Source organism: Jaculus jaculus, chromosome 5, assembly GCF_020740685.1.
Source record: "Jaculus jaculus isolate mJacJac1 chromosome 5, mJacJac1.mat.Y.cur, whole genome shotgun sequence".
In the NCBI taxonomy this organism is placed as follows: domain Eukaryota; kingdom Metazoa; phylum Chordata; class Mammalia; order Rodentia; family Dipodidae; genus Jaculus; species Jaculus jaculus.
In genome coordinates, this window is record NC_059106.1 from 128318555 (window position 1) to 128331413 (window position 12859).

General features: G+C 41.4%; 1 protein-coding gene across 1 annotated transcript in view; it reads left to right on the forward strand.

The window, feature by feature from the left end:
- Positions 1 to 3725: 3725 nt before the first annotated feature.
- Atp13a4 (ATPase 13A4) overlaps positions 3726 to 12859 on the forward strand; it is a 138769-nt gene continuing 129635 nt past the window's right edge. Inside the window, exon 1 of the mRNA XM_004654257.2 lies at positions 3726 to 3913. Coding sequence (XP_004654314.2) covers positions 3851 to 3913 — 63 coding nt within the window. The 5' untranslated portion in view covers positions 3726 to 3850. The remainder of the gene's footprint in view (positions 3914 to 12859) is intronic.

The window sequence follows — 12859 nt, forward strand, 5'->3', positions numbered from 1 at the left end:
GTGTGTCCATAATTCTCTTGCTTCAACTCCTCTTTCCCATGTTCCCTTGTCCAGTACCCCACGTCTCTATGTATTGAACCCTCTCTTGCCTATTTGCAAAGTCTTTTTCAAATGTTTCCTCTGCAAGTTACGAAAGCTCAGTATTCCTTGCAGCACACTTTGGGTGTGCTGGACAGGCTTCAAGAAATGGTGTTCTCCGAGTAATGAGGAACATGTATAAAGAAGGCTGTATTGCTTGATCCAAATGTTCCTTTCGTCACTTGCTAATTGTTTGGGCTCCTGTGTGTGCTGAGATGGGATGACCATCGTAGTACTACTGACCACAGAGGATGTTGTACAGATTGTGTGCAATGGTGTGTGCAAATGCCTAGAGAACTTTTGTGAGGCTTACTGTGTCTTCTCACACTCCTGCCCCTTCTCCAGGTGAGATTCTGTCCGTAGATGAGCAAAGCTGAGCGAAGGTGAACAGTACCGTGGATATGGACCGTGGGCACTGCTGAGGGACCTGAGGCAATCCCCTTCTGCACAGTTCTCAGATCTATCATGATTTGTGATGGACATTCCTCCCCCACCATTACAGCATTTAGTGATCACAGGGACTTCCTTTCCTGCTCACATTTGTCTGCAGCATTGTTAATAGCGTAACTGGGTTCATTTGCTAGGGTAAAACTGTGCAGTTTTTTTTTTTTTTTCCTGTAGCTCCTAATCAGCTCCTCATTCATCATAACCCCACAATGGGGCACCACTTGCCAAGTGTACACAGGACTCTGACCAGAAGGAAAGAGTACCAGTGTCACCAGTTCTAGATGGGAGACGAGATGCTGCTGTTTGCCTGGCTGCCAGGACTGGTGTAGCCCTGCCATTTCATCTGCTTCACTCATAGGTTAAGAAGAACTGTCTTGTGTTTTGGGGAAGGGTCTCACTCTAGCTCAGGCTGACCTGGAACTCACTCTGTAGTCCTAGGCTGGACTTGAACTCACAGGGATCGTCCTCCCACTGTTTCCAGAGTGCTAGGATTAAAGGCCTGCACCACCATGCTCAGCCAGAAGTTTAAACTCCTCTCTTTTACTTTTTTCCCCTGCTAAATCTACTAAGTGGCTGCCTGTTATGGCTATGGACTAGCCATATGGCTATGGACTTATGCTTTTGAGGTATAATCTTGGAATAAAAATAAGAATTTTAGCCAGGCGTGGTGGCACATGCCTTTAATCCCAGCACCTGGGAGGCAGAGGTAGGAGGATCACCGTGAGTTCGAGGCCACCCTGAGATGACATAGTGAATTCCAGGTCAGCCTGGGCTAGAGTGAGACCCTATCTCGAAAAACCAAAAAAAAAAAAAAAAAAAGAATTTTATTTTTGTGAAATTTAACCTTTTAAAGAAATACAATTTAGTGAATTGTGGTATATTCACAAAATTGTATTATATATAATAATTTTCATTATCCCTGAAAAGAAATTTCATACTCCCCATTTTGACCTTGTGATAAAAATAACTTTATTTTATTTTTTTTTAAAATTTTTCATTTATTTATTTGAGAGCGACAGACACAGAGAGAAAGACAGAGGGAGAGAGAGAGAATGGGCGCGCCAGGGCTTCCAGCCTCTGCAAACGAACTCCAGACGCATGCGCCCCCTTGTGCATCCGGCTAACGTGGGACCTGGGGAACCGAGCCTCGAACTGGGGTCCTTAGGCTTCACAGGCAAGCGCTTAACTGCTAGGCCATCTCTCCAGCCCAAAATAACTTTATTTTTATCTTATGGTTAAATTTTGCTTTTTAGAAGCTACAATAACTACATATACATATTTTGTAATTTGTGTTACAGTGAGTTTGCTTAGCTTTCTTTCAATGTTGGTCTTATATTTTACCATTTGTTCCAATTCTCTTCCTTCTGTCTCTCAAGTACATGCTTGTCTTTGTCTCTGAGGGTTGCTGGTGTGGAGCCAGAGCTAGCAGGAGGTCTCAGCCCATGAAGGACAGTGTAAGGACCCAGTGAACATAAAGCCATCCTATACTGAACGTTTGTCATTTCCTATGCACTATTCCTCAGAGTAAAGTTTCAGGTGGGAGGTTCTATTATCACTATCTTTATTTTCCATGTGATCAAATAGAGATCAAAAGAGTTCTATAACTGGCTTTATCTCCACTACCCTGTAAAACCCACAGTTGAACCCAGATCCCCCCAACTTGGAGGAGGCACCCAAGTCCACTGCATACGATCACCTGCCAGTAAAGTGGACATCTAGTCTAATAATGACACTTGGTCAGGACTGTATATTCACAATTCTCTCATTTTATTCCTTCAACACTTACGCCCGACATTGCCCGATGTGGAGAGTCAGTTCTTGTCAGTTAAAGAACCACACTGCAAGACCAGCTGAGATGAGCAGCTGGAACCCACATTTCTCTCCACAGCTGTAATGCCAGTGCTTCTCTATTCCATGTTGTAACTTCCAACAGTTATCTGTTCAGACCTATGTTCCAACCCTCAGAATAAAAAGAAAATTACCAAGAACTAGACAGATGGTTTAGTAATTAAAGCAGTTGCCTACAAAGCGAATTGGGTTAAGTTCCCCAGTACCCATGTAAAGCCAGATGTACAAAGTGGCGCATGCATCTGGATTTCCTTTACAGTGTCTGGAGACCCTGATGTGACTATCCATTCCTCTCTATGACTGACTCTCTCTGCTTTCAATTAAATAGGTAAAAATATTCTTAACAATTATTGTGCTTGTGTTTTGAATCCCTTCATTAAGCAATCTGTGAGTAGCAAATACAACTTGACCTTTTTTTTCATAGCTGCTGTACTCAAACCAACTTATTGAATAACTTATGAGTAAACAAAAATATGTTTTGTTATATGAACATTTGAATATCTTATTCCTAGGAATCTTTAAGATTTTTAACCTCCATTTAAAAAATATTTTATATTTATTTATTTGACACGGAAAGAAGGAGAGATAGAGAGAGAGGGGGGGAGGGAGAGAATGGGAGCACCAGGGCTTCCAGCCACTGTAAACGAACTCCAGACGCTTGTGCCCCCTTGTACATCTGGCTAACATGGGATCTGGGGAATCGAATCTGGGTCCTTGGGCTTTGCAGGCAAATGCCTTAACCACTAAGCCATCCCTCTAGTCCTAACCTCCATTATTTAATTGAACGTGGCTACCTAGAATAGTTGGTTAGATTGTACCTTTCTTTCTTTTCTGTATTTTTTTAAAAAATAAGTTTAATTTCACACATACAATAAGTAGATTCCTTTTCTTTGTATGCCCAAGAAAATATGATTACATAATATCCTTTGAAGGGGTCTAGGGTCAAATTATATCATTCATAAGCCAAATGGATGAGGGTGCTATTGAAAACATAAGGGTTGTGCTTTCATTAAGCAAATGTAATCTGCAGATTTGTTAGCCTCGCCACAGCCCAGTCCCTCAGTGTCTGGAAAGGGGCTGTGACCTGGGAGCTCTTGTGCACACTCCTCCTAAGGGTCCTGCCAACTCTGCATCGCCCCGTTGGATGTTGGATTTGCAGTCAGATGTCTGATGCTGGCAGGCTCTGGGCAGGCAATGAGTTCTTTCCTTGTAAGTTGAGTACAAAAAGATCGGCATGGGAGCAGCCTCCTTTGAGACAACTGCCCTGAGAGAATGCAGAAGCCGGGAACAGCTAGAAGTTCCTCCTGGCCCAGAGTGGCTGGGGGAGGAGTTTGTTTTACTAAGTATTGTCATTTGCTGAGAGAAGGTGTGTGCTCAAGAAGCTTTAACCTGGAGGATAGTTAACTCTTTCAGTCAGGCTCTGCGAGTTCGTCCTGAAAGTGTCTGAAGTCAGAGAGCAGAAGTGGAGCACATTTCCATGGGGGACCACCTTGACAAGAGCCAGCATGCTCTGCTCAACGAAGGGGAGGAGAATGAGATGGTAAGATTCTAGCCATGTCTGCCTCTTCCCATCCCCTCTCCCCAGCCTCTGACACACACACACACACACACACACACACACACACACACACACACACACACACTTCTCTGCACATTGATTCTGGGGCTATATGAGAAGTAATGGCCAAACAATTTCTCTGTCCCGTAAATGTAGCTTCTAACAGCAGAAACTTGCTGGGCTAGAAATATTGTATTCGTTTGATCAAGATTGTTTTCATTTTAAATAAGACAGAAAGGGAGAGGAAACAACAATGCCAGTGGATAAATTGTTTCTGAGCTTCAACAGGATGGGAAGCTTTGTTCAAAACTTCTAGCAATTTCAGCAGTGTCTGATGGGAGGAGCAGGCTATTGCCTGATACAAAGGAGCAGAGCTGGGTCTTTGACCTCATCTTGCATACCTTGTTTGCCAAGACAGTCTGACAGGGAAGACATTAAAATATTAACAATTATCAGCCTACACACCTTTCTCTTTTTCTTCTGGAATTTACCAGCAGCTCTCTTGTTATAGAGATTTGTTACAGAAACCTTTCTGTAGTTCATCATCTCTTTCATTTTAAATGTGTCCTTCTCTTCGGAACTGTAAAAAAAAAAGCAACAAAGATAGCTTTGTTCTTGTTGAATTTCAAATGCTATTTCTCGATTACAATGTAATCAAGAGAGAGTGAGAGATATGTACTTCTGTTTAATAAGGTCTTTCTGCTAATTGTGTAAGCATGGTCTTTTATGCCTGTAATGATGCAATTAAAATGCTAAAATGTGATGCTCTCATTCTCTAATAGCACTTTATCTTCCTGGAATTAATACACAAATAACAAACCCAAAAGATATTTACTTAAAATGTTTTCTTTCTTAATTGTTTGAGTCCTGATTATTAAATTCTTCGTTCTAAAACTGGTCTTTCAAGTCTAATCTCCTTACCTGTTCCTATAGCAACAACATTCTTGGACCTTCTAGAGTAGATCCCATCTATCAAAGCTGAAAAAAATTATACAAAAATAAAAAACACCTTAATTCAGATGGCTTTTTTAACCATGGCCTTACTTCTTTCAAATTTAACTACTAAGTAGTTATTGCCTTCCCAGCCCTAAGTAAGCGTCACCAGAAATGAGTTTCTGGTCTCATGTTAGCTTTCATTTTATTTTCCTCCAAAGTGTTTTCTTGAGAGATAAGAAGTTGGAGTATTTATCCTCATTTTGAATGCTCTCACGGAAATCAAAGACTCCTCCTATAATGCTGTTTTTCTTCCTTCCTCACTTACAAACACACCACTCTTTCCCTTTCTATTCATTTCCACTGCAACTTGTCTTTGTAACATCAGTATGAATCATCAGTGTTCTAAGATATTCATAGTTCTAATCAAGCTACTACCTCATCCCTTGACTAACAAGGCTCTCTGGGTAAAGCAATTTGGTTAATAGTTTATTTTCCTAGCGGCACCACCAAAGGCATGGGGTGGGGCGGGGTCAGCCTGGTTTTTGTATGCAGCTTCCAGGCCAGCTGAGAGCCTTTGCTGTGGAAGGTACACCGTGTTTTCTGGTGAGGAGTCATTGGACCATGGTCTAAGCAGAGGTGCAGCATTAGTATGCACCCAGCCTCCCATCCGCCTGCAGAGACCTGGCCTGCTGCCTAGTGCGGCATCTGACACCATGTTCCCTTCCTTACTCCTCCATCCCTCAGCCAGAGTCAACTTCAAAAGCATCCATCATTCATCTATCTATCAGTCTATCTATCTATCTACCTACCTACCTACCTACCTACCTACCTATCATCTGTCATCTACTTATCATCTATCTAATCTACTAATCATCATTCTATCTAGTATCTATCTTATACTAATTTCTGCTTAATTTAGTTTTCACCGTATCTCTGAAGTATATGCTATAATTTCCATTTTAGATATGGAAAGATTGGTACACAAGTGAGTTGTTAAGATTGTATCGGCCAATAAATCTAAAAGCTGGTGTACCACCTTGGCCAGTTTAAGTCTCTGAACACAGCCAACTGATACATTTGCAGTTCTTTCTGGGGACCTTTTACTCTTAGAACACATTTCTTTCCTTAATAAAGTAAGGCTAATGAGAATATGTGACTTCCTTGGATTTCCTGTGACCTAGTCTGTTTTATATTATCTCTACTTCCTGAACCAGTCTTTCTCCTCTAACTTGTAGATTCATCCCTTCTTGAAAACCAAGATTATCTAGAAATGTAATGTTTTCAATAATTGGGGTTCTGTTCCATTCTAGAAGCAAAGAAACAAAGAGCTGGGGAGATGGCTTAGTTGTAAGAGTCGCTTGCTATGCAAGCATGGGGACTTGAGTTTGGTCCCCAGAACCCATATACACAGCCAAACATGACCAACAATGCTTGTAACTCCACAGCTGAGCAGGTGGAGACAGAAGGATCCCAGTGGTCATCCATTCTAACTGAAAAACTGGAAAACCTAGGTAAATGGAGAAACCCTGTTTCAAGGCAACAAGTCAAAAGAGCAAAGTAGGAGGGCACTTTGTGTCTTTTAGCATCTGCATACATGTGTATGGGTACACACATCTGTACACACATGTGCATGCACCACACACACACACACACACACACAAGAAAATAATCTAAAGAGCAACTCTATGTGATCTGTAAGTCATGTTGCTAAGTGAAAATGAGAAAGGTGCCAAAAGAAGAAGGCCAAGGAAGTACAGGTGAGACCGTGACCTTCAGGGAGGGTTCCCTCATCCTTTCTCTGAAAGGGCTCAAATGGATGTCCAGAGAACAGTTCCTACCCTTTGGCTAGCCAGTTGTTGGCTCTATCCTATTTTCTTACCTATGAAATAGAAGTGATCTTTTATACCTTACCAGACTCACAGGACTCTTAAGAAGAAAAAATTAGGACATTTATGCAGAAATGTTTTGAAAAGCAACAATTTTGGGGACATGTGAGCTGTTAGTATCTAAACCAAGGTAGAGGAGTCAGCACATACACAACTAACCAAAGGAATGAAGATCCCACAAAATGGAGTATTTTCTTCTCATTAAATAGTGACAGGAGAAACATATTTTTGTTCTCTAGATTTGTAAATGGAGAAACTTTAGTTACAGAGCTCATGTAAAGAAACTGTCTATCTTGGGGCTCAGTTTCTTTGTGAAGTGAGAGTATGACTATCTGGAGCTCACACTCCTTTGAATTCTGTTGGTATGCATCTCTGTTTCGAAAGGACTTAGAAACATCAGTGTTGATTTCTTTCTACTATGACTGAGCAAAGATATCATGCTTTACTCAGCACCACCATTGATCACATTAAGTGCTTTATCTCAGCAATATTTGGAGAAGTAGTGCCCCCCCCCGGGGGGGGCTTTAGGAAATAAGGGAAAACACTTAATTGTTTTCCTGATTATAAAAGTGACACGTGTTTAGTCTGAAAATACTGAGATGACAAATAGGGTCTGAAGAATAAAGTAGATCTGACTTATGAAGCTTAATCTCTATTGATGACTCTTCTTGCAGGCTTATAAAAATGAATTTATGACATTATAGCATCCTAATTATTTGATTACATTTTATTATTACTTATAGTGCAACATGTTGCATCGGCATCATGAAATCATGTATATGAAATGGTATGCAACTGCCTATCGTTTTAGTGACATCACATTAGTAGCTTGAAAAGCATAGTTTGTAGTATTTACACCACAGGATTCTTCCATCCTACTACCGACAGTTGCTTAATACCAGCACGTCCCTGAACAAAGTATTTCCTCATTAGTCCCTTTTACCTCAGTACACGATCAAATACAACTTGGATACTATCTATTTGTTTGAACTATCTGTGTCACGATAGTTCAAAAACAAAATAAAATCCACCACAATCTAGTCTTAAGAAATACGCATCCTCACAAGCATGACTTTTCTTTTTTATTTTTATTTAATTGAGAATGACAGAGAGAGAGAGAGAGAGAATGGGTGTACCAGGGCCTCCAGCCACTGCAAACAAACTCTAGATGCATGTGCCATCTTATACATCTGGCATACATCGGTTCCTGGGAACTGAGCCTTGAAAAAGGGTCCTTAGGCTTCACAGGCAAGCACTTAACCACTAAGCAATTTTTCCAGCCCACATGCACTTTTCTAACAAGGGATAGAGTCACTTATCTGTGCTCTGTTTTTGAAAACTCCCCGTTTCATTAATCCTAAACATGTGTGGTGGACATCATTTTTAGATGTCATAATGATCTCAATATTTAAGTTGTACATGGATGAATTGTACTGTACTCAATCGTCTATGTTACACACTTATGTTATTCCTGATTTGGCTTTATGATAGACCACATTGTCTGTACGTTTTTACTTGTTTGTCAGATTATGACCTTAGATATAGACTTGGAAATAGCACATTTTCACTAGGTTTATATGTAATGCTGAATTGCTCTGTGAAAGTTTGTGTTGTAATGAGTTACACTCAGCAACAATCCTTTTCTTGGAGATATTTGCTTTGCCATCCACACTTGACATCCTTGAACATTATTTTTAGAGGTCCCTCCACTGTGTGAAAATGACAATTTATGGCTGTGCTACTTTTGCTTTTCTTTGATTTGAGGTAAGACACTTTTTTTTTTTTGTTTATTGGCATTTATGCTTTTCAACCAGGATATCTTAATTTTATTACTGCTATCAACTACTATTGTGTTAAATTTTTTTTCCAGCTGTTTTTTGTTATTTTTATTTATTTATTTGAGAGCGACAGACAGAAAGAGAAAGAGGCATATATGCATATATATAGAGAGAGGGAGAGAGAATGGGCATGCCAGGGCCTCCAGCCACTGCAAACGAACTCCAGACGCGTGCGCCCCCTTGTGCATCTGGCTAACGTGGGACCTGGTGAGTCGAGCCTCGAACCGTGGTCCTTAGTCATCAAAGGCAAGCGCTTAACTGCTAAGCCATCCCTCCAGCCCTATGGTGTTAAATTTACCATTTCTATGTTTTAAAATATTTTATTTTTATTTATTTATTTGACAGAGAAAGGAGAGAGAGAGAGAGAGAATGGGTACACCTGGGTCTCCAGCCATTGCAAATAAACTCCAGACCTGCGCCCCCCACCATGCATCTGGCTAATGTGGGCCTTGGAGAGTTGAACCTGCGTCCTTTGGCTTTGTAGGCAAATGTCTTAACTGCTAAGCCATCCCTCCAGCCCCATTTCTATGTTTTTAAATAATAGAATGTGATGATTTTATATTGTTTTGCCATGATACAAGCAAATGGATGACATCCCAACATGATAGCCTTAACTGGATTCAGGCATATACTGGGAAAGAGAAAGGGACTCATGAAGGCATATACTCAATAGTGTGCAGGCAACTATTTGACATAATTATGTTAGATACTGGCCAGTTAAGTACTAGTGAATATGGGAAAAGCAAGAGACTTTTAATTTCCAGGTTGCTTCTGAGACCCTAGCGAGGAGTTAGCACTTCATGATCATGTGAAGGGGCAGCTGGTAGTGTGGTCGGGGACACACTGGAGGTCCCAGTGTGCTGTCAGCACAAGCTGAGGACAAAGTTTTGGCTCACTTTGGCAGCTGGTGTTTGCCTGCCTTATTTCTAACACTCTAGAGCAGAAACACCTCCCCCACAGCACGGCCACTTACTTATTATGCCTCATGAGCACCTCTGGCATGGTTGCCAACGTTAACTGGTGAGCCCACGGATTGCATAGTGGAGGAATTGTGTTCAGCCTGAGACATTTTGTCAGTTGAAATGTTCAGGAAGCTGGGCCACTGGCCAGATCTGATGTCTTTATTCTCTGTTCACTGCTGTAGAACTCCCATGAAGTCAACTCATCTTCCATATAAACTCTTGAGGAATGAGATTGAATTGCTACTGGAGAACAGAGACCCTGCCTGACCACCTTCCCGTGGCCTCTGCCTTTCCTTCCCACTGCCCTCCAACTCTAGCCCAGTACCTGGCACAAACAGCAGGGTACTGGACAGCGCCTCTGCAAGCTCTATTAATCTGCAGCTTTGCAGTCTGAGAAGGACAGAGAGGCATCAGGGCTCAATAGGAGCATGGGTTCGAGTAACTGACTAACCAAAGCTAGAACATTTTATGTTATTAATTTGAAATGGTCAATAGCCCCACGAATTTGTCACTTAGCTTTCAGCCAGGCATAAGCAGCTTATTCTTCAGAGTTAATTAGCCATGCTGTACTATTTTCACGAGATATTTTATTCCATTCTCTTATCCATTCTTGTATGAACTCAATCCATGTCTGGGAAACCTTTTCACGGTGCCAGGAGTCTGCTGGGCTAACCAAGGAGTGCTTGAGTAAATAACAAACAGTTTTTGTTTCAAGGAGCACGTAGGTAAGTGGGTGAGACCTAGTACATAATTTGTGAACCTGGTGCAAAGTAAAAATGAGGTGATCTGGGCTGGAGAGGTGGCTCAGTGCTTAAGGCATTTTCCTGCAAAGCCTAAGGACCCATGTTCGATTTCCTAGTACCCAGGTAAAGCCAGATGAACAAAGTGGCGCATGGGTCTGGAGATCATTTTCAGTGGCTGGAGACTCTGGCATGTATATTCTCTATCTGCCTCTCTGTCAAATAAATAAAGAAAGAAAATGTTTAAACATATTTTTAAAATGAGGTGATCTTTGTTCAACAATTACTCCTGGATGACAATATCAGTGTTTTAAACCCATAATAGGATCCTTCTTAGTGAATGACTCTTTATGCTCACACAGGACATAGGCTCATGAACTGTCCCTGTAAGTTAGGAGCCAGGGTTGTGAATATCATGGGCGTGTGACATAAGTAGGTGTCACTGTGGAATTTGTGTACACAGAGATGAAGGCACAGGGAGGAGACAGCTCAGCGACAGAAACTCAGGGAGAAAGATCACCATCTTTCAACTTCCTCAGAAGGGTGGCTAAGAATGTGGACGGTTTTATATGGCATTCCAAAAGGTGAACCTTTTATCTTTCTGAAAGATTTGCCAACACTGGCCCATGAAATAACTGCATTAGAATCATGTTGGAACATATATGAAAACAGATTCTTAGATCCCATTCTAGACCTACTGAATTCTAAGTTTTGATGGTAGAGCTAGACTTAATCAAAGCAGTTAGTATGGCAACCTGGCTAATACAAGGAAGAAGCCACTGGAATATCGGAAGTGTCAGTGACATGCAGGATTTGTCCTCCCAAACCTTTGTGCTGAGGAAAGTTGGTTGGAGGAAGACAAGTGAGCGAGTTAGCGAAGAGGTATCTGAAATAGGCCAGGCGAAAGGAGCAGACATGCAGTACTGTCTTGTCAGAAGGGACAATGAACACAGAAAGTTTGGACAGATATTTAGACATTATAGTTAAGAAGAATTCAGAATTTACAGACCATAGGATAAGAGAAAAGGGACGAGTTTGGTGGGCTGTTACTATGGATAGCTCTAAGGTTCCTAGCTTGTTACATGGTAGAAGAGGGTGCCGTCATTTAAACCCACCGAGAAAGAAGAACAACTTGGCACAGCTTGCAATAGGGATGGCACATTGTACTGTTGGTTTGGGCCAAGTATTGGCTGAGGCTACACACAAAGTAATTTACTTAATCCTCTCAGCCATTCTCTTTTTCCTCTTTTTTTAATTGCCATCTTCTGCCCTTTCAGACAATAAACCATGACAACTCCCTACAATTTCCCCTTCACAAATCCACACTCCATAGTATCCCCTCCCTCTCTCCATTAGTCTCTCTTTTATTTTGATGTCATTGTCTTTGCCTCCTATTATGAGGGTCTTGTGCAGGTTGTGCTAGGCACTGCAAGGTCATGGATATCCAGGCCAATTTCTGTCTGGAAGATTACATTACAAGCAGCTCTATACTTCCTTCAGCTTTTACATTCCTTCTGCCACCTCTTTCACGATGGACCCTGAGCCTTGGAGGGTGTGATAGAGATGTACCAGTCCTCTCAGCCATTCTTAAAGAAATTCGATCATTTATCAATAAGACAACTGGAACCATACGTGACAAGCCCAGGTGTATTTGGTTAAGTAAATGGCAGGCTATGACTTAAGTCTGCCTCAAGCAGTGGTTTACTGTCTATTGGATTTGTAAGATTCTGCATGTGGAAACCTTTCTGTGACTGCCTTACTTTTAGGGAAGAGATTGGCTTGAATCACTGCTCACTACTGTTTTTTCATTTCTTGACATTCTGCCCCACCATTATTTTAAAAACTAAACATGTACCTGAAATCACCATGTAACATTTTCAAGAAATTTAAGTGATTCCTCCTTTGTATGTTTTTGTGTATGTGTTTGTTTTTTGGATTTATTCTTGTTTTGAGACAGGGTCTTATTATGTACACCAGGATGACGTGGAATCTATAATCCTCCTGACTCAGCCTCTTCAGTGCTGGGACTATGGAGGTGCGCCACAACCCCTGGCATTATGAGTTTTTCCAGTAAAGGAAAAGAAATTCTATCTGAAGAAATTATGCTGAGAACTAGACAATTTTAAGTGCTGTGTGAATTACTTATGGACAAGGGGCTGAAAGAGTGTTAGTCAACGACATTGAGACTTGTAGGATACTAAGCCCATAAGAGAACAAAGGGGCTTAACCTTCAAAGTGATGTGTCTAGAAGATCCTACATGGACCACAGCTTCAAGGCTCTGTTGAAGTCCAGCTGCAGGAGGACTCACCTTAATGACCTCAGCTATTTCTGAAGGCCAATCATATAAACCTTGGCAAGTGGCCCTAAGCCACAACCTGGTTAGAGATGACAGGCCAGTTAGGACACAGCCTCCTCAGCCCCATTCTCTGCCTAAAGGTATTTTTACAGATGATAAGCACAGTAATGTCCTGAATATCTTCTCAGAAAAAAGAACAGATAAGAGAAAGAGACACAATGTCGGGCACTGCCGGGCACAGGCTGGAGCTTTCAGGAGAGGGGCCTGAG